The sequence below is a fragment of the Sorex fumeus genome, unplaced genomic scaffold, assembly GCF_029834395.1.
Source record: "Sorex fumeus unplaced genomic scaffold, SorFum_2.1 ptg000155l, whole genome shotgun sequence".
NCBI classification, from domain to species: Eukaryota; Metazoa; Chordata; class Mammalia; order Eulipotyphla; family Soricidae; genus Sorex; species Sorex fumeus.
Genome location: NW_026606212.1, coordinates 3,256,608 through 3,281,917, shown reverse-complemented (window position 1 = coordinate 3,281,917; position 25,310 = coordinate 3,256,608). Strand labels below are relative to the sequence as shown.

At 61.9% G+C, this 25,310-nt stretch overlaps 2 protein-coding genes across 3 annotated transcripts in view; both read right to left on the bottom strand.

Moving 5' to 3' along the window:
* DTX1 (deltex E3 ubiquitin ligase 1) overlaps positions 1–5,997 on the bottom strand; it is a 29,569-nt gene extending 23,572 nt beyond the window's left edge. For both annotated transcript variants that reach the window (XM_056107140.1, XM_056107141.1), the window contains exon 1: positions 5,723–5,997. In XM_056107140.1, coding sequence (XP_055963115.1) covers positions 5,723–5,981 — 259 coding nt within the window. In that variant the 5' untranslated portion in view covers positions 5,982–5,997. The remainder of the gene's footprint in view (positions 1–5,722) is intronic.
* An 11,326-nt stretch (positions 5,998–17,323) lies between these two features.
* LOC130016491 (2'-5'-oligoadenylate synthase 3-like) overlaps positions 17,324–25,310 on the bottom strand; it is a 32,692-nt gene continuing 24,705 nt past the window's right edge. Inside the window, exons 15-22 of the mRNA XM_056107196.1 lie at positions 24,328–24,575; positions 23,510–23,654; positions 22,913–23,086; positions 21,322–21,607; positions 20,306–20,481; positions 19,832–20,064; positions 18,083–18,230; positions 17,324–17,973 (exon numbers count right to left, since the gene is read on the bottom strand). Coding sequence (XP_055963171.1) covers positions 17,944–17,973; positions 18,083–18,230; positions 19,832–20,064; positions 20,306–20,481; positions 21,322–21,607; positions 22,913–23,086; positions 23,510–23,654; positions 24,328–24,575 — 1,440 coding nt within the window. The 3' untranslated portion in view covers positions 17,324–17,943. The remainder of the gene's footprint in view (positions 17,974–18,082; positions 18,231–19,831; positions 20,065–20,305; positions 20,482–21,321; positions 21,608–22,912; positions 23,087–23,509; positions 23,655–24,327; positions 24,576–25,310) is intronic.

Below are 25,310 nucleotides of genomic sequence, written 5' to 3'. Positions count from 1 at the left end.
CGCAGACTCCCGAGCACTCACAGAGCACCAGGTGGGGAGCAGGCACTACGGGAGCACCGAGTGGGGACGGGCACCGGGCGGGCACCGAGCCTGCCTCTCGCCCACTTGTGCACAGACTTGTGGACTTTGCAGCCTCCGGGAGCGTCCAGGCTCCTGGCTGCGGGGAAACGAGGTCCCCAGCCCCCGAGGAAGGACGGGCACTGGCACCCGCAGGCGAGGCAGAGCTGGACAGCCCACCCCCAACCCCGGGGCCTGCACCTTGGCACCAAGGATGCTTCACCCCCGGGGGAGGGCGAGGGCGTGGGCTCAGGTGAGGCCTCACTCCCCGCTAGCCAGGAGACAAAGGCCAAGTGGACCAGCCGGGCACAGGCCAAGCACGCCCTGGCAGCCGGGCCACCCCCCCGATCGTCTCATCCTTTGTTCTGCGTGTCAGGCTGTGCAGCGCCCGGGCCCTGGGCCAGACCCTCGCCTGGAGCGGCGTCCGGCTGGGGGGTCCGGGCAAGGGTGGGGACACAGCCTGGCAGGTCCTGACCCAGCAGCCCCAAGGCTGGTGCCCGACCGCTCGCCCTTGGCCATCACCTCCCGGAGAGTTTGTCCTGTGGCCACTGCCCGGGAGCTTCCCCCAGGTCACCGGAGGAAGCCTGGGGCTCTGGGTGGGGGTGTGGGACCCTCGAGTCACGGCAGCTCGACTACCTGTGAGGCAGGGGGCAGGCAGGAATGAAGCCGTGACCTCGGCTGCTGGGTCTGGGGCTGTCCTGGGGGCACCTGCCGTCCCACGTGTCACCCTGTCCCCTCCCTGTCATTTCCTAGTCCCTCCCTGCCCCAAGCCAACCTCCCTGGGCCTCCCAGAGAAGACGGGGGTAGGGGTGCGAGAAAGGAGGGCGTGTGGGTGCTGTCCGGGTGCGAGCTTCCTAGCCGGCCCGCAGTGGACCCTCAGCTGGGCTCCGGCAGGCCAGCATCATCCTCCCCCTGCCCCCGCCGCCCGCGGTGGCTCTGGGGACAGCCTGGCTCTGCTCCCCTGGGGCCACCCATAAGCAGCAGCAGCTGGTGGCCCAGCCTGTCGCCCTGCACCCACACAGCCGAGCCCGGGTGTCTGTCTGCACCTCCTGCGGCGGCCTCCCTCTCCAGTGCTCCTCCCATTGCTCTTTGGGCTTTGTTTGGTCCAAGCCACGCAGATTCCGGAGGGCGCTTCCTCCAGAAAGTCCTCCTGGTTTGAACAGACGCCGCTGACCCCTGTGGCGAAGGGCCCCGCTCCTCCCTGTGAGGTGGGCACATCTCTGTCCCGAGGGCCTGGCTGTGTGGAGGCCACGCTCCCGGTGCCTTTCCCTGGGGACTCGCGGTTCCTGAGAGCTGCAGGTGGGCCTCGTTCTAGTCCCTGCTCTGCAGAGGCAGAATCCCCGGCTCAGGGCTGGAGCCACAGCACAGCGGGTAGGGCACTGCCTTGCCCTACCCGGGTTCCATCCCCGGCACCCCATAGGGGCCCCCCAGCAGCGCCAGGAGTGATTCCTGAGCACAGAGCTAGGAGTCAGCCCTGAGCATCGCCAGGTGGACCCAAAAACAAACCCAGAGGAAGGACCCAAGGTTCAGAGAGGCTCAGGCCCGTGGCAAAGGGTCCGAGTCCAGATCGACGCCGGCTTTTGAGTCAGAGCTGGGCAGAGGTGCCGTCTCCTCTGGGCGCCTGAGTGAGTGCTCAGGGGGCCCCTTCCCGCTGGGAGACCCGGGGGTGGGGGTGGGGGGCGCCCGCCTTTGACCAGGTGAAGGCAGAAAGGAATCTTGTTTCTTTTTTGGGGGGGGTCACACCCGGCGATGCTCAGGGGTTGCTCCTGGCTCTGTGCTCAGGAATTACTCCTGGTGGTGCTCGGGGGACCCTATGGGATGCTGGGAATCGAACCCGGGTCAGCCGCGTGCAAGGCAAACGCCCTACCCATATTGCTCCAGCCCCTCTTGTTTCGTTTTGAGGGGACACTCGGAGCGTGCTCAGGGGTCACTCCTGGCAGTGTTCGGGGACGCTCTGTGTGCAGAGCCTGGTACACAGGTGAGCCGCCCGGGGGGGGGGAGGGCTCGGCCCTTGTAGGCCCAGCTGTGCAGGGGCCCGGCCCCTGACTCCTGCCCCCCAAGCCAGGGGCCACAGGACCCTCCAGCACACCGGGACCTCTCAGGGCGCAGAGAGTGGCTCCCAACCCCTTTGCCGCAGGCTGGAACTGACCCCTGCGGCCAGATCCCAGGGGCCCCTTCCGGGCCTCGGGTTACGGCAGCTGTCCCCCCCAACCCACCCGGGGGCCCAGGCTCGGGGCCCACAGTCAGGGCAGCTGGACTCTCACGGCACGGGGGTGCGGCACGGGGGACGGCTCCTCGAACCGGAAACCTCAGCGCCCGTGTCCAGGAGGACAGCGCCCCTCTCCCTCCCTGCCCACCCCAGCCCCAGGACTGGCCACCAACATGGAGCACGGTGGGCCGGCGGGCAGGCAGGGGAGAGGTGGGAGAGGCAGAGCAGCCCTCCCGGTGGGGGTTCGGGTCCCCCTCCCAGCTGGAGGACAGAGAGGCCCCCCTGCCAGGAAAGCAGCCCAGCAGGGGATAGGCGAGGGGTGTGGCCGAACACCCCCCCCCCACTGGCCTGACCTCTGCCCCTCCAGGTGGGACGTGGAGGCCGCACAGGGCCACCTGCCCCCACACCCACAGCCCAAGTTTCGAAGGTTCGAAGGTTGTTCTGGGAGAGGCCCCCGGTGGGGGAGGGGCTGGATTCAGCCCCGGCTCCAGCAAAGACCCGTCTGAACACTCTGAAATAGTCACGCACCCAGAACGCCCGTTCGTGGCCCATGAAAAACGACAGGAAATTCAAACTTCAGCTCACAGAGCCGTCTTAGCGCCCCCATCCACTCATTTACATCCTCGACTGGCTTCCTGCAGCCACAGGCTTACAACAGGCACGGCGGCACCTGAAATAGCACGTCTGGTGGCCCCAGCAAAAAAGCTTGGGCGCGAGTACAGCGGGGCGCATGGCCACTTCCCCAGGATTAGGGTCCAGTTTCAACTTGTTTAGCAAGAGTTTTACAATGAGGAAATCTCGGTAGAATCTCTGCTCATTTCAGCATATGTGCGAGAGCTTAGGGTTTTATAGCTTCATACTGTTTTACTCTGTGTGTGTGTGTGTGTGTGAGAGAGAGAGAGAGAGAGAGAGAGAGACAGAGACAGAGACAGAGAGACAGAGACAGAGAGACAGAGAGACAGAGAGACAGAGAGAGATTGAGACTTGGGACCTCCTCCATGTCTGAGGTTAGACCAGCAAGGCAGAGCCCATTTCACAGATGTGGAAACTGAGGCCCGCTCCCAGTGTCTGAGCTTCCCCTGGCACTGGCCCCCAGGAGACAGGGGGTCCCCTCTCCGGCCTGTCTGGTGGACAGGCCCTGAGCCCTCCCTGCCTTCCGGGACCGAGGCGCCCGGCCAGCGCTCGGGTTCCCAGCCTCCTCTCCCTGGGGGTCTGGCAGGCTCCCAGGGGCCTGCTGAGGGCCGGGAGGTTTTTTTCCCTTTTCCTGCAAACAGGGCGAGGTGTGGAGTGAGCAGCTCCGGGGAGGGGTGACAGGAAGCTGGACTTTTGGGGGTCAGCCAGCCGAGCTGGGGAGGAGAGGCCTGCTGAGACCGGGAGCCAGGCCCCACGCTGGGGTGCTGGGGCTGTGGGGAAGGGGCCGATGGACCCTCCTCGGCCTGGGCGTCTCCACCGGGCACTGCATCATGCCGGCGCTTCTCTGGGGGCCGTGCCCCACCCACACCCGAGAAGGACAGGACAGGCGGCAGGGACGCCCCGGGGTCTCACACCCCCCCCCCCCACCCAGGGACCCTAGTCCCCTCCCTATCTCTGCATAAAAGGAGAAGAGTTCTTTCGGTAGTGTCAGCCGCTCACCCAAACAGCAAACTTGTGGGCCTCCGCTCGTGTCGGCCACAGGGCCTTAGCACAGCTGTGTCCCGCCAAGCGGCAGCCCTCCGACCCCCCACCTCCTTTGGATCTGCTTAGTTACCACCTCCTCCGAGGAGCGTCCAGGACCATCCCTGAACTGGCTGATTTCTGGTTCTGAGATCTACAGTTGATGGAGCAGTGTGTGTGTGTGTGTGTGTGTGTGTGTGTGTGTGTATGCATGTACTTGTGCGCGTGTGTATGCACATGTGAGAGCGTGTGTATGCTTGTGCATGTGTGTGAGTGTGAGCATGTGTGTGTGAAAGAAGTGTGTATCTGTATGTGTGCGTGCGTGTATCCATGTGTGATTGTGTGCGCATGTGTGTGTGTGAGGTGTATGCGCGTGAGAGTGTGTCTTTGCGTCTATGTGTATGTGTGTGTGCATGTGTATGCATGTGCGAGGACGTGAGATGTGAGTGTCTGTGTGTGCGAGTCAAATGTGTGTGTGTGTGTGTGTGAGTGACAGTGCGTGTGTGTTGCCTTCACACACCAGGCCCCGGCGGGGCTTCCTCCAGGGCCGACCCCCCCACTGGGGACACGTTCGTCCGTCTGTCTGTCTGTCTGCCCGCTCTTGCAGCCTGGCCCCCAGGAAGTCAACGGGTGAGGTCCGAGGGGGGCCCAGAGGAGGACGACAACAGATGAAGGAAAGCAACTTCGAGGACCCATTTGTTAGGGACTCGGTGTGTTTCCTGGCCCCAGGCCCATGCTTGGGTGCTGCGTGCTCTGGAGCAGTGCTGTTTTCTAGAAGGTTCTGTGTGTGTGTGTGTGTGTGTGTCCCCATACCAGTCTGACACAGTCCAACACACTCGCCAGGAGACACAGGTAGCTACTCGGCCCAGGGCATGTGGTGAGTGGCCTCAGGCTGAGCCATCGGTTTTATGTAATGGTCATTAACATAAATTTAAATAGCCACTTGTGGGGCGTGGCTGCCGGCTGGGTGGCGCTGCTGGGCCAGGTGGGCGCCCGCTGTCCCGAGGCTGTCCCGGGGCCCTGAGGGACTGACCCCGCCTCCAACAGGACCTGGTGTGGAGTCCAGGAGTCACGGGGCATCACCCAGTGCCCCACAACGGTCCTCCAGAGCCCCACGGGCAAGGGCACCTCTGGGAGTCTCGGGGGTCCAGGGCCCCAGGGGGCCTTGGTCTGTCTGTTGCCATCCCCGCCTGCCGCGGCCGCCACCGTCTCCCCATCACACCGTCCCCGGGACCGTCAGCGACTGTCCTCGCCAGCACCACCACCTCTAGGCCCCCAGTCACGACCACCATGGACCTCTCACCGGCACCATCTCCCCCCACCAGCAGCACCAGCAGCCCCGGGCCCCCCCGAAACGGCCACGGTCAGAGCCTGGGCTCTGGAGCGCAAGGACAGCCCCCATCTGGGCCCACGGCTCAGCCTCCCTGAGACCGTTTCCTCCCCCGCGAGGGGGTCTGCTAATAAATATCTCAGCGCCGGCCCTGGTCAGAGGCACGAAAACAAAACCCACCCGCCCGGGGGTGATGGGGGCCACCGTCTTGGAGGCTCCGTGAGCCCCGTTTCCACTGGAGATGCGGATTCAACCCCTTGTACAGATGAGCAAACCGAGGCTCACAGAGCTGGCCGTTGGCCCAACTCACAAGGACGGCGTCGGACGCCGAGACAAACAGAACTGGCTGCTAGAGGGCCCTGTCCGGCCGAGGGAGGTGGCCTGCAGAAGGCCTCCTGCCGCTGCCCACCGCGGCCTCCCGGGCACGCTGAGGGGGCTCGCAGGCCCCAGGGGTGCGCGGAGCAGACACTCACCGGTGTCCTGGCGGAACTGGTGCATGGACTGCAGGTCGATGATGTAGGGCACGAGCTGGGCGTCCACCTGCCCCAGGACCACGGAGCCGCGGGCGTCCTCCTTGAGCACGTTCTCGATGTGGTGGCACACGGTGGCCGTGTAGGGCCGCCAGCGGCTGTGCTCATTGAGCCACTCCCAGACCACCACGCGGGCCACGTTCTGCGGGGGGAAGCCCAGCCCGCTGCCCGGCACCATCACGGCCTGGCCTGGCCGGGACATGGCCGCGGCCGCCTCGGGGGCCGGACCCAGGGGGAGGCCGGCGGCCCCCGGGCCGGGGGTGGCGGGTGGGCAGGTGCGTCCTCCCCGGCGGGGTCCTGCGGGGGCCTCGCTCTCTGCAGACGCCTCGCGCGCGGGGTGCCGCGGGGCCCAGCCGGCGGCGTCCGGGGTCAGCGCGGCCGCGGGGCCTGTCCACGCGGGCCTGTCCCCTGGCGGCCCGGCCCGGCGCGCTCTGCGGCTGCCGCCACCTCCTGCGCGTCCCGCGGCGCCCCTGGCCGGCCCGGTCCGCCGCGCCCCACCCCGACGGCTCCCGCCCAAGGGGGCGTCCCTGCCCGGGGGGGGCGGCTTCCAGGGGGTCCCGGCGGACCTGGAGGGCTGCAGCACCCCGAGGAGGGGCCGGCGCGGGCTGCGGCTCCGGCCCGGCGGGGGCGCGGGAGGGGCGGGGGCTCGGGCACGCCCCACCCCACGCGTGCTCGAGACCTGCGGGAGACAAGGCGGGGAGAGGGCCCCTTTAAGAGGCGAGCGCGGCACCCCTCCCCCTCCCCCGGAGCAGAACAATGGGGAGCCGTGGGGGGCCCCTGGGGGGCCCGGGGGTCGCGCGCTGCCCCTCCCGGGCCCGGGGCTGCGCTCCCGACGCGGCGGCGCCCCCTCCCCTGCGCCCGGCGCTCCCCTGCGCGTGGGGCCCGCGCCGCGGCCGGGGTGCGGGGCGCGCGGGGATGCGCGGGGGTGCGCGGGGCGCCGGCGGCGGCGGGCGCGGCCCAGGGCCCCTCGGGGGTCGCGGCGTCCCCCGGGGTCGCCGCCCGCTGGCGCCCCCGCGGGTGGCAGCGCCCCCCCCCACCCGCGCCGACCTCCCCCGCGCGCGGGTCCCCCCGCCGGGGCCGGGGGTGGGGTCCCCGGCACCCGCGCGCTCACCGCTGGCCTCGGCGCTGCCTCCTGGCGCTGCGCTGGGCTCGGGCTGCGTCGCCGCGTCCCCGGCGCCCCCGGGTGGGGGGCAGCGGCCCACCCGCCTCCGCGCCCCGGCCAGGCGCGCCCGGGCGCCGGGCTCCGCGCGCCGACTCGCCGCTCCGCCGCCGCGGCCGACAGACGGACGCACGGACGGACGGACGGACGGACGGACGCGCGGCTCCCGCGGGTGGGAGGCGGCCCGGCCCGGCCGCGCGCGGCGGAGGGAGGGGGAGGGCGCGGGGAGGAGGAAGGGGAGGAGCAGGCCGGCCCTCCGCCGCGCTGCCGCCGCTGACACGCGAGTCCCCGGCGCCCCAGATCCCCGGCTGGGCCCACCTGGGAGCCCCCGCGAGCCCCGACCCCAGCAGGGCGCGCGGCGGGGACGGGCCGCGCCTGGATCCGGCTCCGCTAACTAGGTGCTCAGCGAACGCTCTGCTGAGAAGGACCCAGACCCCCGGAGCCGGACCGGGAGAGGATTGACCGGCAGGGGCCCGCTCTTCCCCTCCCACTTTTGGGAGCGCGAGGAGGGGCTGGCAAGGTCCCTTTCGGAGCCTGCGGAAAGCCTGGACTCCCAGGAGTCCCTAGGGAGAGACCGAGGCCCAGAGAGGGCAGGAACCAGGCCCAGCAACACACAGCCGCGTGGAGGAGCGCCGTCCACTGTCCACTCTCCCCCGGCTCCCCGGGAGCCAGCCTGGAGCTCACCGTGCCCGGGGCCCACCTGCTCCAGCACTATGTGTGGGACAGGCCCAGGCCAGGGGCCGGGGTGGGGCAGGTGGGGGGCGCACAGATTCCTGCAGTCAGTGCTCACTGACCCAGCGGGCTGGCCCCAGGCCGGTGCTGAGCAGACCAGCCTCCGCCCAGCCGGCCAGCTGCAGCTGAGGATACAGGGGCCTGGAAGGGGGGGACCCCTGGGGTTTGTGGGTGTTTACGTTGGGGAAGATGAAGGCGGTGTCTGGCGTCCGGGAACTGCAGCCTGGGCGGCAGCTGGGGGTCAGCAGCCGCCTGGGGGCCTGCCGGGAGCCCAGAGGCCCACACTCGTCTCCGGCCAGGGCAGCTGTGAGGACGGACTCGGGGAGGTCAGGGCCCAGCTGCCGGACGCCTTTTCCCAGAACTACGCTGTGGTGCCCCTCCTGGCTGCCCCTCCCGGCCCCTGTGTCCTGCATCTGGGCTGCGGAGCCCGGAGCCCATCGGCCGGGGCAGGGAGCCCCTGGCTGGGCAGAACCTCCTGGGCAAGGTGCAGAGAGGGTCTCTCCGCCCGAAGGCAGGGCCGGCCTGCAGTGACCGCGCCAGGGGCATGGCAACTGCAGTGTGTTGTGCTGACTTCCCTGTTCCGTCGCGGACAATTTTATGAGTCTGGGCGTTTTTCTGGCAAGGGGGCCTCTGGCTTTCAGCAGACTCTTCTCTAAGGAGCTGTGATTGGAGAGGTTCAGAGCCGCTGGGCACACGGCTGAGGTAGAGAAACGGCTTTGGGTGTCCATGGCAATGTCCCAGCAAGTCTGAAAGGCCACCCCAAGTTTCCGGGTCCTACAAGGCTGGCGAGCATTTATTATGATTTTAGTTTTGGTGCCGGGGCTCAAACCCGGGGCCTTGTCCAAGCAAAGCACATGGCCTGTATCCCTGGTGCTGCCCGAGGCGGGCGGCTCTCACTCTACGGCCTGGTCCCTGGACCCCCCCGGACTCATCTCCCTGTGCTCCTTTTCTTTTGTCGCGAAGTGACATCATGGTCATCACAGTCACTTCATCGACCTACTCTCCCTTAGAGCAAGACATTCACCAGGTCAGAACTTTGATCTTTGGGCTGGGGCGATAGTACAGCGGGTAGGACGTCTGCCTTGTATGCAGCTGACCCGGGTTCGACTCCTGACATCCCATATGGTCCCTCGAGCACCACCAGGAGTGATTCCTGAGTGCAGAGCCAGGAGTGACCCCTGTGCAATGCCCGAGGGTGACCCCAAAACCAAAAAATATAAACATTGAGTAAACTTGCTTGTTCCTTAAGCCTGTGTTCTCCCTTGATCACACACACAGAAAACCAAAACCCTTGATCTTAGTTGCCTTTGTGTGGCATGGCTGCTACCCATTCTCCATCATGGTCATCTGTGCGGTTCCTGCTCAGGATCAGACACTCACATAATATTGCTCCTCACAACGGCCCCCTTCACTCAGTCTATTCATTGGTCCATCCATCCGTCCAACTACCCATCCATCTGTAACTCCAGTCATCCATCTCTCTGCCATCCATCCGCCCTACTACCCACTGACCACCCACCCGTCCAGGATCTGTCCAACCCGACCTTTCCCCCACCCACCTTCCGTCTAACTATACATCATTCCAACCATCCATCAACCCTATGTCCATCCACCAACGCATCCAAATAACCGTTCACCCTCATCTGCTAATCCATCCCCATCTGCCATCTACTATATCCGACCACCCGTAATTCCACCCACCCACCCACCCATCCACCATCCACCCAACACCTATCCATCAACCGCCCATCCTTCTACCATCCAATCAGACGTGATTCCAACCACCTGCCTTCCACCCATCCAACCATCCACACCCACCCAGCCATCAATCTATCCATCCATCCATCCAGCCAATCTTTATTTATTTATTGCTTTTGGGTCACTCCTGGTGATGCTCGGGGATTCCTCCTGGCTCTGCACTCAGGAATGACTCCTGGCGGTGCTCAGGGGACCCTATGGGATGCCGGGGATCAAACCCCAGTTGGCTGTGTGCAAGGCAAGCACCCTCTCCGCTGTGCTATCACTTCGGCCGCCAGCCAATCTTTTTGAGGTTCAGAGAGGTTAAGTAACTTGCCCAAGATCCCACAGGATGCTGGCATCAGAGCCGGGGTTTGAATGGCAAGTTCCTTCGACACTGTCCTGTGCTGGTCAGTCACTAATAAACGGCATCCAAGCACGTGGCTTTTAATGGGTCCAGTTAACGGGACTTGTCAGGGCTTGCTCCCGGGTATACGGGGATAACGGGATTCCAGAGAGGAAGGGAACGAAGTCTTCAAGGAACCCACAACCCAGAGGGGAAGCAGGCCAGACTCCAGCGGAGAAGCCAGAGAAGCAAAAAATCAACCCATCATGCACTCTGCGTTCTTGGTGTATGTCAGCATGAATCCCGGGTGGCCCGATGCGTGTTCCTCTCTCGTCCCTGCATAGTCACAAGCCGGACTGAGGTTATTAGTCTAATAACTAATGACGTGATGGGAGGCGGCGACACTGCCTCTTTCCTGGATCTTTTAATTAATTTATTTATTTTGCTTTTTGGGTCACACCCGGCAATGCACAGGGGTTACCCCTGGCTCTGCACTCAGGAGTTACTCCTGGCAGTGCTCAGGGGACCCTATGGGATGCTGGGAATCGAACCCGGGTTGGCTGCGTGCAAGGCAAATGCCCTACCCGCCGTGAGATCTCTCCAGCCCGTTTCCTGGATCTTGAGCCCGGGCACACGCTTTAGCCTGCACGTGAGGGTCACGAAGGTTTGCTCAGTTTTATGACCGTCCGTGGTCTCGATTCCGGCATAGCCATGCTTCGCCACAATCAGGAAGCAGATAGTGGCCGTGGACCGAGACCTCGGCAAACGCGGGCTTTGCTCCTCAGGGCAGCTGTTAGTGCTCTCGAGAGCAGAGCCGGGAACTTCTCGCCAACTACTGAGGTTGCAGGGGAAGAAAGTGAAAAAAAGATGAGCTCGTTTTGTTCTTTTTTTTTTCTTTGGCTTTTTGGGTTACACTCGGCAGTGCTCAAGGGTTACTCCTGGCTCTGCACGCAGGAATCACTCCTGATAGTTCTTGGGGGACCCTATGGGATGCTGGGAATCAAACCCAGGTTAGCCGCTTGCAAGGCAAACACCCTCCCCGCTGTGCTATCGCTCCAGCCTCACATTTTATTTGTTCTTTTACTCATCATCCAACCAAATACCTAACCATCCAACTACTCAGATACCCACTCTCACTTCTAATTTATGCAGTATTCATCGACATATCCATCCATCCATCCATCCATCCATCCATCCATCCATCCACCCATCCACCCATCCACCTGTCCATCCATCCATCCATCCATCCATCCATCCATCCATCCACCCATCCATCCATCCATCCACCCACCCACCCATCCACCTGTCCATCCATCCATCCATCCATCCATCCATCCATCCATCCATCCACCCATCCACCCATCCACCTGTCCATCCATCCATCCATCCATCCATCCATCCACCCACCCACCCATCCACCTGTCCATCCATCCATCCATCCATCCATCCATCCATCCATCCACCCATCCATCCATCCATCCATCCACCCACCCACCCATCCACCTGTCCATCCATCCATCCATCCATCCATCCATCCACCCATCCATCCATCCATCCATCCATCCACCCATCCATCCATCCATCCATCCATCCACCCACCCATCCACCTGTCCATCCATCCATCCATCCATCCATCCATCCATCCACCCATCCACCCATCCACCTGTCCATCCATCCATCCATCCATCCATCCACCATCCATCCATCCATCCTTTCATCTGCACATTCATCCAGCTCAGCACCTCTCCCTCCTTTCTTCCCTCTCTCCATCCCTTCCTCTGTTCCTCCCATCCATCCACCCACCATGAATCATTCAACCGTCCACCCGTTCACCTCCTACTGTCCCACCCATCCATCAGCCATCGCTTTATCCTTTCAATTACACACTTTCTCCCCTCTTTCCTTCCGCCTCCCTCCCTCCCATCCATCCATCCACCCATCCAACCCTGAGACACCAGCTGTGGTCTGTGCCAGACAGTGGACTGTGTGCAGTGGCAGTGGGAGAAGCCAGGCACTGTGCTCCTATTCTGTGCTGAGTCTAGGAGCGAGACATACCCCCACAGTCACACAGAGAAGGGTCAGAGAACTCTTCAGGACCCCTGGAGGGGAAGTTCAAGTGCTATGCACCTCTCCTGAGGTGCCACAGACCTGGGAAGGCCGGGAGGACTCTCCTAGTAGGGGGCATTTTCCTGCTTCCTAAGGGATCCATCGCTTGCTTTCCTGTGGCTTGGTGGGGGAGCCGGAGCAGCAGTGGGAAGGAGCATGTGCAAAGGCCCGGTGGCAGGAAAGCACCATAGAGAGGACTCCTGAGCCTGGGGTGGGCCTGCAGATGAGCTTCCTGTGGGAGCCTCCGTGGGTCCTGGCCTGAGTTTGGGGTTTTTCTCCTGGGGAGGTATGGAAGGAGATCCAGAGTGATCAGATTTGTGTCTGACAGTAGCGACGCTTGATTGAGCCCCTACTGTAACTTCTCCCTGGGCGGGGCGCTCGGGGCCTGCGGGTGGCTGCGGGAGCTGCTCTGGGGGGTCCCTAGACAGGGAGAGTGACCTGAAGACCATCTAGGCTGCGGGCTCCCAGAGGCAAGGTGGCACCGCAGCGCCCCCTGGTGGAGCCATGAGCTAAGGCTTTGCTGCCTCCAGCTGGGGTCACTGGAAGCCCCCGGAACCTGTGGCCGAGGGTGAGTGGCTTGGTGCAAAGTCCTGCTGCCGGCAAGATCTAGGGGTCCCAGCTGGCCTGGACGAGGTGAGCTCACGAGGTGAGCTGCTCAGCCACCATGCAACCAGGCGCTGAGCGAGGGCTGGGGAAATCCCAGACTCTGGGGGAGCCGCCCCCGAATTCAGACTCAGCAGGACCTGAGTGCTTCCGGGCATCTACAGGGTGCGATGAGCCCCCCGGGGCCTGGGTCTCACACTCCTGGGACAGCTGGGGAGGGCTGTGGGGAAGGGCTGTGCTCCAAAGCTCTGGTTTGACCAGGACAGCCCCCAGCACCGTCACTCCTGCTGCTCCCCAACTCCCTGCATCCAAGCCCCACCCTCGGGGCCTGGATTTTGTTGTCTGGGTGGGCGCCCAGGTGGCAGGAGGGTGCACGGCGGGTGGGGGGCTTGCACCCATCCATTTCCACGTAATCGGGCTGGAAAGGTCTTGAGGGAGCTCCGGGCACTTGTTTGTTCATCAGTGCAGATGCCAGGCTCAAATTGAGACCCTGGGGTGGCAGCGGCAGAAAGGGGGCAGGGGTCTCGAGGACCCTGGTGCTGGCCCTGGGGGGCCTAGGCAAGATGAAGACAAGCTGACAAGTAAGACGCTGTGTCGCCAGGTCTAGGGGACAAAGCCCGCCCAGAGCAGCCCTGCTGGGGGCCAGCCCCTCAACGGACACCCCAATGCTACCCGGAGAACAGCCCGAAGCACGTGGAGAGTGTTCCCAGGTGCTCCCAGGGGCCCAACGGGGAGGCGACCCACCGCCTGCGGGGGCGTCCAGGCTGGAGCAGTGCCTAGCCTCGGGCAGGATGGAGGAACGGGAGCCTGGACCCTAACATGGAGGCATCTCTGAAGCAGAGTCCCAGACATAAGCATAAACCTCCCTCTCTCCTTAACGATTTTAATAGTTTGGTTTTGCTTTAGAGCCATTCCTGGCTGTGCTCAGGGCTGACTCCTGGCTCTGCGCTCAGAGATTGGGGCTCAGGGCTCATATCGGGTGCCGGGGATTGAACCGGGGTCGGTCACATGCAAGGCAAGTGCCTGACCCGCTGTGCTGTTGACACAGTGACTCCCTTTTGATCGAGACACACATGGACAGCCGCAACCGAAGAGGCTCAGGGAGGGGGGAGGGGGGAAAAGCAGGAGAAGGAGCAGGCGGGGGCTGAAGGGAGGTGCGGGAGGGTGGCATGGGGGAGGGGAGGGGGGGCTGGTCAAATTCTAGCCTGGGCTTGGGTGATTTCACAGGTGTCTGCTGTTTCCCAAATGCTGATGAGGGTGTTAGGAACCAAGTGTGTGATGAACCCATTTTTCTGCAAACCAAGGTGGAAGGGTAGAAGCAGAGGGCACGTGCATGGGCAGGTATGCATGTGTATATGCATGTGTGCATGCATGTTTGTATCTGCGTGTGTTCATGCATGCACACTTGCACGTGTGCATGTGTTTATCCGTGTGTGTATGCAACATAGCATATATCCATGTGTACATGCCTGCATGTAGATGCATGTGTCTATGCATGTTTGCACGCATGTGTTCATATAAATGTGTGCATGTGTGCATTGTGCATGAATGTGTGTGCACACATATGTACACGCATATGTGTGTGCATGTGTGTGTATGTGCATGTCTGCGTATGTGTGTGCACTGGGTTGGTTCCCACCAGCTCAAAGAGGAGGCACCAACGGGGCTAGACAGAGGGCGGGGGGCGGGGGGAGGACCGTGGGGAGCTTGAGGGAGCGGCTGGCTAGTGGCGGGGGCTGGGCAACCTGATCTAGAGAGGGCTGGGGTAGGGAGGCTGAGGGGGTGAGTAGTGGAGGGAGGAGATGCCTGCAGGGAGCACCAAGGCTGAGTGGGCTTTTCGGGGCCGCTGAGGACTCCAGCAGCTCTTGGGTTTCCGCTCCCATTGGCTCTGCTGACCCCTGTGCCAGGGCGGCCCTGCTCAAATGGGGGTTGGGGCAGCAGGTTGGGCTGCTCTGAAGGGTCTGGTGGGGGCGGCCACTGGCCAAGAGCTGGCAGACACCATGGACTCCGTTTTCCTTTTTTTTATTTATTTTTTCTTTTTGGGTCACACCCGGCAACGTACAGGGGTTGCTCCTGGCTCTGCGCTCAGGAATCACCCCTGGAGGTGCTCAGGGGACCATCTGGGATGCTGGGAATCGAACCCGGGTTGGCTGCATGCAAGGCAAACGCCCTCCCCGCTGTGCTATTGCTCCAGCCCCCCCCCCTCCCCCCCGTTTTCCTTTTTAAAACTTTGTATTTAAGTTCCGTACACAAACATAAACAATATACAACTGGAAGAATTTTTACAAACTGAACACATGGCCCCCCGGGGGACTTTTTAACTTTACTGGGGGCGGGAGGGGGATGGAGTCACACCTGGAGGTCCCGGGGTGACTCCCAGCGTTTGGCGGGTTGTGTGCACCCCTGGGGTGCTCGGGGGGACCTGGGCAGGCAGGGACTTGGTGTGAGCACTGCCCCTTCCCTTCCCTTTGCTGGCAGGGCTGTACCGCGGGAGTTGCACACTTGGACGAGGTGTCCAAGCACATCCCAGTGGGCGTGCCCGCAGGGGACAGCGGCCCTCACACACACCCACTAGGGGCACAGGAGTCCCAGATAACGTCGCTGCTGGGCCCATGGTTGGCATGTGGGTGCACTGGGGATCAGACTCAAGGCCTCACGCTCACAAGCTGAGTGTTTTAGCTACGGGGCCGTCTCCTGGGTCTGTGTTAATGACCTCTTTCCGATTCTCCCAGGCATCACTACAGATTTCACAGATGGGGAAACTGAGGCCCACGGAGGTCACACTGTACATGCAGAGCAAGTCCGCTTGAGCATAAATGCTTGTGCCTGGGGTGAGACATCTCTGCCCCATTCCCTCTGTGGGCAGTGTGGGGACAGGGGGTCCTGCCTCTCGTCTCCAGCCCGGGGGTGACCTGGAGGGTGGGGGCTCTCCGCTCCCCCCTGGGTCCTAGAGCATCCGACCCTGCAAACCGCCTGCTGCAGGCAAGTTGGGAAAAGGAAGTGTGCACACTGCCCCCTGGTGGTCAACTGCTGAAGTGCTGGAGGGATTTCCAAACAGCTCCTTTTCTTTCTCTCTTTCTTTCTCTCTCTCTCTCTTTCTTTCTTTCTTTCTTTCATGAAAAAAGAGCACGTAAAAGGTGCCATCTTCACCATTCCTAAGCGTACACTTCAGTGGTGTTGCGTCTATTCATTGTGCGTTGAGTCTGTATCGTTGTACGACCAACTTCCAGGACTTTTTCATCCTGCAAAGCTCTGTCCTCTCACTAAATTGCACCGTGACCCCGTCCCCCTGCTCCTTGCCTGCAGCCCTCCCCTGGCACCTCCTGTTCTCAGTCACCCCGAGGGAGGGTCGAGGGTCAAGAGTCGAGGGTCGAGCCCCCAGAAGCAGGAACTGCCTGGTGTGGTCCCTCCTGTCCCCGGGGGAAGAGTTGAGCATCCCCCAGTGGCTCTCGCCCGGGTGTCCAGGGTGTTCTGGGCTCCAGCAGTGGGGCTCGATTGCCCTTGGCTTCTCCTCTGGTCCCCTCCGGCCTGCCCCGCTCCCTCTGGGAGGGGCTGTTGGCACCCCGGGGCCCGGAACCCTGTCACCAGCCCTGGCCCCACTGCGGTCAGCCGTGAGCGGCTACCCTTCTCACAGTGAAGGGCGAAGCAAAGGGCCGTGATTGATGTGGGGACCAGGCCAGGCCAGAGGCCGGCAATGGGGGGCAGGAGGCAGCGGCCCCGGCTGAGATGCTGCCTGGGTCAGACCCAGGTGCCTGTGGAGGGGGAGGGGTGGTGGCGTGCAGCTGGGGTTGGCCACTGGGGAAACCACTGAGCTGCACTGGAGTGCAGGCCCCTGACATGGCTGTCGGTGTGAGCGAAGGCGCCTGTTTGAACGGGCCCCTGGGGTAGGCCCCACCCCCAGCACCATCAAAACTGGGCTGGGAATTGCTGGGGTGGGCCCTAGCAAAAGCAAGTGAGGAGCCACAGTACAGAGGGAAGGGCATTTGTCTTGCACGCGGCCGACCTGGGTTTGATCTCCGGCACCCCAGCAGGACCCCCAGAGCCCCACCAGGAGAGATTTCTGAGCACAGAGCCAGAAGTAAGCCCTGAGCATCACTGGGTGTGGCCTAACACCCCCCCCCCCAAGAAAAAACACAACAAAACAAACTCCCCCCAACAAAACCAAACCCAAATATTGTCATTCCTGACACAGCCTAATAGTCCCTGAGCACCGTTCCCTCCGCCCCCACCCCTCCCCGCACAAAAAAAAAAAAAAAAAAGACCCCCAAGGATAGCGAGAGGGATTCGCTGTCCCGGAAAGAGATTGAAGAGGGAAGGAAGCCAACCTAGATCAAGTGCGGAAAGTAGGTCAGTGCAGTTAGCAGGATGCTACTTAGTGAAAAAAGCAATTTAGGAGTTTCCCCGGAGGTTACTTTTCCGGGAAAGTGACCTTTTTTTTCCCTTTTTTTTTTTAAGGAAAAAAAAGAAAGAAAAAAATCTTATTTTGGAACGCGTGGCTCTACTGCCACCTGGTGGCGTCGCCGGGTACCACACGCGAGGACGAGCTTCTCCTCGTCACTCCTTGCTCGCTTGCATGATGGGGTGTGCCCAGCAGAGGGCGCGCTGCCCCGATTTCTAACCACCACGTTCTTGGCAGGAATTAAGCGGGGAGGGCGTTTGCCTTGCACGCGGCTGACCTGGGTTCGAACCCCTGCATCCCATAGGGTCCCCTGAGCACCGCCAGGAATAATTCCTGAGTGCACAACCAGGAGGAACCCCTGGGCATCGCGGGTCTGAACCCAAAAGATAACCTCTCCCCCCCCCAAAAAAAAGACACTTGATCAAGTTTTCTGTATAAAAAAATTGAAAGAAGTTGCTATTACCAGATAAAGCATCCCTGGTTGGGCGGGCAAACGTGACCTCAGTTCTCCTGCTCATGCCCCCACTGAACATCACTAATGGACTTGGTTGGTCCGTGGCAAACATCACTAATGATAATTTGGTCCATGGCCGACACACGGCATCCATCACAAATGGCTGGGTGGTCCACAGCAGACATCACTGACGGATGAGCCTCTGACTCGTCTTAGTGAATCATCCATTTTTCAAAAATCCTTCGAAGACTGGCCCACTGTGGCTGCCGTTCCCACCAACAGTTCTTGGGTCAAGGATGGAGGGGAGGCTGCCATGGGTTTCAGAAGGAAGGTTTGGGGGTTGGGGGTGATGGGCACTGAGAGGCTGTGGAGGAGGGGGCACAGGAGAAGCTGGGAGCCCACACTGGCGCCCAACCCGGCAGCCAGAGCCTGGCGAGCAGCGAGGGGGCGATCTGGGGACCCTCTGGGAGGGCCTGACACAGGGGCAGCCCAGGAGGTGGGTGGATGCCGGGAAGGAAGGCAGAGGAGGGGCGAGGCTCTGCCTCTCTCCCACACACGAGTGCAAGGGTCCAGCAGGCGGCCCCACATCCCGTCCTGAGCGCGGCTGCCCTCTGTCCACCTAGTACCGTTACTGGTTTTCTGAGCGACACACAGCAGCCTAGCAAGGGAGAGAGAAGCAGCTGTCACCCCACGTGGCTGCAGCCCCCGAGGCCGGGGCAAGGCAAGGACCTCATCTGGGAGGACTCCCGCCCCTCCCCCGCATTCACCTTCACAGGCCAGGGCTCAATGGCCTTGCCGTCCCTGCCCAGGCAGCACGGGGCACTCATGTAGGCTGTGGCTTCTTTGGCCAGCAGGTCCCAGCGGGCACACTGGCCTAGGTTGCCTGTGGGGTCAGCTGGATCCAGGATGATGGGCCTGCAAGAGACGGGCCCTCCGGGGTTGGCCTTGATCCTGGCAGCTCCTGGGGTGCACCTGTGGGCGCTTCTCCTCCTGCACCCCACACTGGGCAGGGCCCCCACGGGCTGCACGGCTGCAGGCGCACATGGGAGGGTTGGCTGGGGGTGCACACCGGGCACCGTCCCTCTGGCAGCCGGGCAGACATTACTAATCAGCACCAGAGCTCAGACCATTACCCTGCAGGCCAGCAGGCATGGCAGATCAATGCCAACACCAGCATAGCAGATCAGTGCCGGCCCAGCAGATCAATGCCGGCCCCAGGCACGGCGGATCAATGCCAGCACCAGGCATGGCAGGTCAGTGCCAGCCTGGGCACAAAATAGCACCAGCACTGCCCTTTCTGCACCTGCCGAGGACGACAGGAACAGCGGAGGCTGTGCCCGACGGAGTCAAACCCCACCCAGAGTCTCTCTGGGCACATTGCTCCGAAGAGCCACCAGCCGCCAGAGAGTGTCGTCTCTGCCCTTCTGGGGCTATCGCTGGCAGGGCCACTGGCAGGGCTGCCGGGTTGGTAGTGGCGGACAGGGCCCAGCTGAACGGGGTTTGAGGGATTAACTGAACGGAGTTTAGGGGTTTTCATTCTGTTCCTGTGCCTGCCTGCCCCTGGGGACATGCTTGGCAGAGTGCTTGTACCTCAGCCCCCAATTTAAAATTGCTTTGGGGGGCTGGAGTAATAGCACAGCGGGTAGGGCGTTTGCCTTGCACGCGGCCGACCCGGGTTCGATTCCCAGCATCCCATAGGGTCCCCTGAGCACTGCCAGGGGTAATTCCTGAGTGCAAGAGCCAGGAGTAATCCCTGTGCATTGCTGAGTGTGACCCAAAAAAGCAAAAAAAAAATTGTTTTGGGGCCACAGCTGGAGGTGCTCAGGGACCATATACAGTGCAGGGTGGGGGGCTCAAACCTGGGTGGGCCACATACCCCACAGGGCGTCTCACCTGCCCTTCTACCTCTCTGGGCCCAGCGTAGGGTTTTTTTTTTTTTTTTTTTTTTTTTTTTTGCTTTTTAGGTCATACCTGGCAATGGACAGGGGTTACTCCTGACCCTGCACTCAGGAATTACCCCTGGTGCTCAGGGGACCATATGGGATGCTGGGAATCGAACCCAGGTTAGCCGAGTGCAAGGTAAACGCCCTCCCCACTGTGCTATTGCTCCAGCTCCCCCCCGCCAGCGCAGTTTTTAACGTGCTGGGACAAGTTTGCCCCCAGTGTGGCCAGCCATGTTCTTATCAGAGACGGTCATGGGCTCTCTGAAATTCATTTTTTTCTTTTTTTGCCTTTTGGGGTCACACCTGGGGATGCTCAGGGGCTCCTCCTGGCTCTGCACTCAGGAATTACTCCTGGTGGTGCTCAGGGGACCCTATGGGATGCCAGGGATCGAACCTGGGTTGGTCGTGTGCAAGGCAAACGCCCTCCCCTCTGTGCTATCGCTCCGGCCTCTGAAGTTCAAAACCCAACTCTGCTTCCAGAAGGATGCTCAGACCCAGAGCAGGGTTTTCCTGCCTCTGCTCTGGGCCGTCAGGCACTGGGGCGGGAGGGACGCTGGCCCCGGGGCTGCTGACCTGGGCTTCTGCAGCTGCTGCTCCAGGAAGCCCTCCAGGGTCTGGTTGTCGTAGTTGGTGGTCCAGTAGATGCAGAGCTGGCGGTACTGCGTGACCAGCTCCAGGACGGTGCGGAAGCCCTCGGCCATGCTGAACTGCTGGTCCCCACTGCCCTGCTCCCAGGCGTAGACGGTCAGCAGCTCCAGCCCGTGCTGCGGGGGCAGTGAGCCCCGGCCGCTGGGCATCCGGCTGCACTGTCGGGTGGGAGAAAGGACGACCGGTCGCCACAGCACCAGGGGGTGCTGCGGGCATTGCCCAGCCGGCTGCCCTGGCCACCTGCACTGTGCCCGCCTCGATGGCTGCCCACCCACGTGCAGGGCCTGGACCGGGGTTCTCGCCGCCGCCTCTGCAGAGATCGGGATCCCCCCCTCCACCGCGCTTCCTGGCAGAGAAACGGGCCCTTCTGCACTCCCCTTCCCAGGCTCCCCGCCGCACCTGGCGATACCAGTGCTTCACCAGGCGGATGAGACTCTTGAGCTTGGTGGGTCGCATGGAGATGAAGTCGCGCTGGCGCTCGGTGAAGCAGCATGAGAACTCGCCCGCGTTGTGGTAGCTGTGGATGAGGTCCAGGTACACCTGGGGGCTGGGCCTGGAGCCCGGCACCAGCTGGCCTGGGGGGGGGTGCCAGGAGGTGCCGCGTCACTTCCTCGAGAACATCTCCCTGGGCATGTCCCCGGGGCGGGGGGCTGGGGTGGAGGAGAGCGGTGGAGACGCCTCCTCCCTGGACGGATCTGACACTCGGACACTTCCGCTCTCCCTCTCCCTCTGGGGTGCTGCAGGATACACGCTGCACACCCCCTTCCCGCCCCGCCCCCCGCGGCCCCCTCCCCCTCCAGCTCTCACCTCAGAGCCCAGGAGCAGAGCAAACTCGTGATGTGCCCACCTGCCCCCCTGCCCTGCCCGCCTGGTGCTGGCTTTCCCAAAGAGAGCACCGGAGCCCGGTCCTTCCTCCCTCAGCTCACTCCAAGCCCAGGACTAAAGGGCTCATGTCTTTTTTTTTTTTTCTTTTTCGGTCACACCCGGCGATGCACAGAGGTTACTCCTGGCTCATGCACTCTGGAATTACTCCTGGCAGTGCTCGAGGGACCATATGGGATGCTGGGAATCGAAGCCAGGTTGGCTGCGTGCAAGGCAAATGTCCTGCCCGCTGTGCTATGACTCCAGCCCCTGCGTCTTGTTTCATCCCAGCTTTATCTCTGGGTGTTTACCAAGGGAGCTCAGGTGGCTGGCGGCTCCAAATCGGGCTGGGGCAAACACCCCTGACTGTCCTCATTATCCGATGAAGACCTAAGGACATCCCTGTTCAAGGTCATCCAACACGAGGTGGGCCAGAGGCAGCTCAGGGCCTCCGCCAGCTCCCATGGCCCCACGCGTGATCTAGAAGGGGTCCCTGCAGGCACCTTGCGCCGACCCACCCGCCTGGGCCCTGTCTCGGGCCTCTAGACCCTCACCCAGGGCGTCGAAGGCTGGTAGGACGTCAAAGTCCACACTCTGGTCCAGCAGCGTCCGGGAAGACAGCGAGAAACTCAGCACGCGGGGATTGTCCCACTTGGAGATCTCAAAGGCCACCTCGAACTGTTGCGCCCGCTGGCACGCCTCAAGCTGCCTGCGGATCTCAGAGATGATCTCGGCCCGCCGGCTGCCCTGCTCCGTGAAGTGCCCGAAGCAGCTGAGGAAGACCACCAGGTCGGCGTCCGAGCGGCCCCGCAGCGCCGTGCCCTTGGCTGAAGACCCGCCCTGCGGAGGACAGGGCAGCTGGAGGGGCCCTGGGGGCCGGTGGGCACCTCTGGGGGCGGGGGGTGCCGCCCACCTCCCCAGCTCCACCTGCCTCTTGCGACATGGAAAGCTCACGTGACACGCGTGGGGAAAAGAGGAGCAGGAGAGCAGGTGCAAACCCCTCCACGTGGCAGAGTGCCTCAGCGTGGCTGGGGCCGGGAGGATTGGAAAGGTTTTTTATTTTGGGGGTGGGGGCAACCCCGAAAATGCTCAGGGGCTGATCCTGGCTCTGCGCTCAGGGCTGGAGTCTCTCTGCAGTTTTCCCTCTTTCGTTCCTCAAGCTCGACTGCAGTAGAAGGTTTTTTTTGGGGGGGGGGGTTATACCCGGCGATGCACAGAGATTACTCCTCCTGGCTCTGCACTCGGGAATTCCTCCTGGCAGTGCTCAGGGGACCATATGGGATGCTGGGAATTGAAGCTGGGTCGGCGGCGTGCAAGGCAAATGCCCTATCCGCTGTGCTATCGCTCCCGCCCCTGTAGTAGAACTTTTTAAAAATAACCCTGAGTGATTTAATTTGCACTGCGATGGGACTCGGTCATCAGTGTGTGTTTTCAAGTCCTTTCTGGGGTTTTATGATGAAAAACAGGTGAGCATCAGTGAGTGAGGTAACCTTCCTCATGGGTTAGCGGTGAGGAAGTTGAGGACCAGAGAGGAGATGGCACATGCCTGGGGTCACACAGCAAATCATTGGGCCAGGTCTTTCCCTAGATTCCTTCCTATAACTCTGGCACAGTGAGAGATTGGGCTTTTTGTGTGCCCTGGAACCTGGCCACAGTCTGCATTCTGGTGACGTCTCCGAGCCCCAGCGACTGGTCTCAGGATGGGTCTGCAACCCAAACCAGGCCAGGGAGATGCAAGCCCCGGATTTTCATTTGAATTTGAAGAACGGGGAGTTTGCCTCCCGAGAGCTTAGGAGACACCAAAGCCCATCACACAGAAAGGACCCGCAGACCATTCTGTGGTGGGCTGCAGAGAAAGTCTGAGGACCCCGTGCGGGTTCCTAGATCACGCTGTGCCTGAAGGCTCCCCGAGTCCAGGCTCTTGCACTGACAACATCAGGAACTTCTTTTGTTGCGTCTTTGGACTGGCTGTCGAGGGTGACTCGAGGGACTCGCTCAGCGCATCTGGGCCCTCCCTCCGCCACTGTCCCGTGTTCGGGTTTACCCACTGGGCCTGGCCTCGTATCGAGTGCTACCAGGACCACGAAGGTATCAAGACCTGGTCCTCAGAGACCTGCAGGCCCCCAGCACTGTCCCTGCACTCACCTTGACTACCTTGAGCACCTTGGTGGTAGAACCCCGGAAGCAGTTATCCCGCAGGAACGCACAGATGATGTCCACGGCCTTGTTCACCTGAGCCAGGAAGCGGCGGTCGGGCTGGAGAAAGTCGCTGATGAACTTGTCCAGGCCCCCTGCTGGGGTCTGGCTCAGTAGGGCGGGCTGCAGGGAGAAGGGACAACTGGACAGGGGGTCCCAGCTGGCCTCTGAGGCCCCCCCAGGCCGGAGCGTCGCAGGGGGCTGAGTTCCAATTCTGGCCTCCAGCGGGCAGTCTCTGTTTCCCTTTCCTGGTCTCTGCATCAGATGCGGGGCAGGGGACCTTCTGCAGAGGCCTTGGGGGCCCAAAGCCTCCCCTTGGGAGTGGCCAGTACTTGGTACTCCTCCTGGCAGGTGCCCGGGAGGGAGGCTGGGGGAAGGTTCTGTGTCTCTGATGGACGGGGCGGGGCAGGAAATGGAGCCATGAGCTGAGCCAGGGGTTTCCTGAACCCTCATTCCCCCCCATCCCCCCAGCCTCGTGCAGGGACAAAGAATGGAGTGAGGCCTGGCTGGACAGGAGGCCAGGCCCGCCCGAGAACCCCTCCTTACCATCACATCCCAGGGGGCCACGGGCGTCTCTTCTGAGTTCATCAGGCAGGCCTCGGTCCTCAGGGCCGCCGCTTCCTGGGCCAGCAGCTCCCAGTTTCCTTGGGCCACGTTCCAGGAGGGATCGGCAGGATCCAGGATCAGGGGTCTGGGGGGCAGAGTGAGGGGCAGGTGGGGGTGTAGCCAGTGAAGGGGCCTGTGAGAGGGCTGGCGAGGCAGGGTGGGGGCCGGGGAGAGGGTGGAGGCCGTTAGATCCTGAGCTTTGGCCTCGACCCTGGGCAGGAAGCTCTGACAGGCCCTTTGCTTTGAGAAAAGCTCTTTCATGGAACCAAAAAAAAAATGGCTTTGAGGGTCCCGGAGGATAGTGGCGGGGAGGGCACTTGCCTTTGCCGTTTTTTGGTTATTTATTATTATTTTTTATTAGTGAAACACCAGGAGGTACAGTTGTAGACTTACAAACTTTCGAGCTTGGGTTTCAGTTATACAGTGATCGAGTACCCATCCCTCCACCAGTGGAGGGCGCTTGCCCTTAACACACCCGACCTGGGTTCAATCCCCAGCATCTCATAACATTAGTCTCCTGAGCACTGGTAGGAGTAATCCCTGAGCACAGAGTCAGGAGTAATCACTGAGCACCGCTAGGTGTGGCCCCCAAACAAACAAAACCAAAACGACTGGCTTTAGCTTTCCCGAGGGCACCTGTGCCTGGATGCCCCAGCTCTGGGGAGGCACAGAATGAGGCGCAGGGCGATGGCCTCTGGCTCGGCCCCCCCATGAGCACAGGGGGCCATGTGGGAGCAGGCAGGAGGCGCCCGTGTCACCTGGGTTTGTGGAGCTGCCGGAGCAGGTGCATCCTCAGAGCCGGGTCCTCCAGGTCGTAGTTGACCGTCCAGTAGACGCAGAGCTGGGGGTGTTGCTGCACGAGCCCCAGGACGGTGGCGAGGCCCTGGGCCATGTGGAACTGGTCTTTCTTGCAGCCTTGCTCCCAGGCGTAGATGGTGAGGAGTTCCAAGGCATAGGCACAGGGCAGCGAGGCCCCCTCAGACTGTCCTTCCTTCCGTGCCGCGACCTGCACCACCAAGTCCCCCCCCCAGAGATTCAGAGGAGCTTTCTGAAGGCAAGGCGCACCCCTCCATGCTCTGAGAAGGAGGGGAAGGGAAGGACTGAATCACAGAGGGAGCAGGACCTCAGGGGAGCCCGGAGACCATGCACATGTAAACAGTATGATTGTTTTGATCATTTCCACGAAGGGACATCGTGGGTGCATTTCTGTGGGAAAATTGCTTCCAGGGTTCTACCACCATACTACTGTTTCATAACCTTGTCCAGACTCCCCTCCATGGGACTCAATGGGTTGGATTTTGCCCCAAAACCCTCACCCCCACCCCCGCATTTAACTTTTCTTTCTTTTTTTTGAAAAAGAAACGCAATGCACAGGGGTTACTCCTGGCTCATGCATTCAGGAATCACTCCTGGCAGTGCCCGGGGGACCATATGGGATACTGGGAATCGAACCCAGGTCGTCGGCGTGCAAGGGAAACGCCCTACCCGCTGTGCTATCACTCCAGCTCTGTCGTTGAATGCGGGGTTTCACCCCCCAGAAATATATGCCAACACCCATCACAGTGGTTAGCAAGAGTGGGAACAAGAGTTGGCATTTCAGAGGTGAGCTCAGAGCACATGCCAAAGGATGCTGAGGATCTGGAACAAACTAAGATGAGTAATGAGGTGGGGACAGCACAGGGAAGGCTGGGGTCGGGAAAGAACGAGGAGACCGTCAGCAGTGAGCGGGGAGGGTCACAAG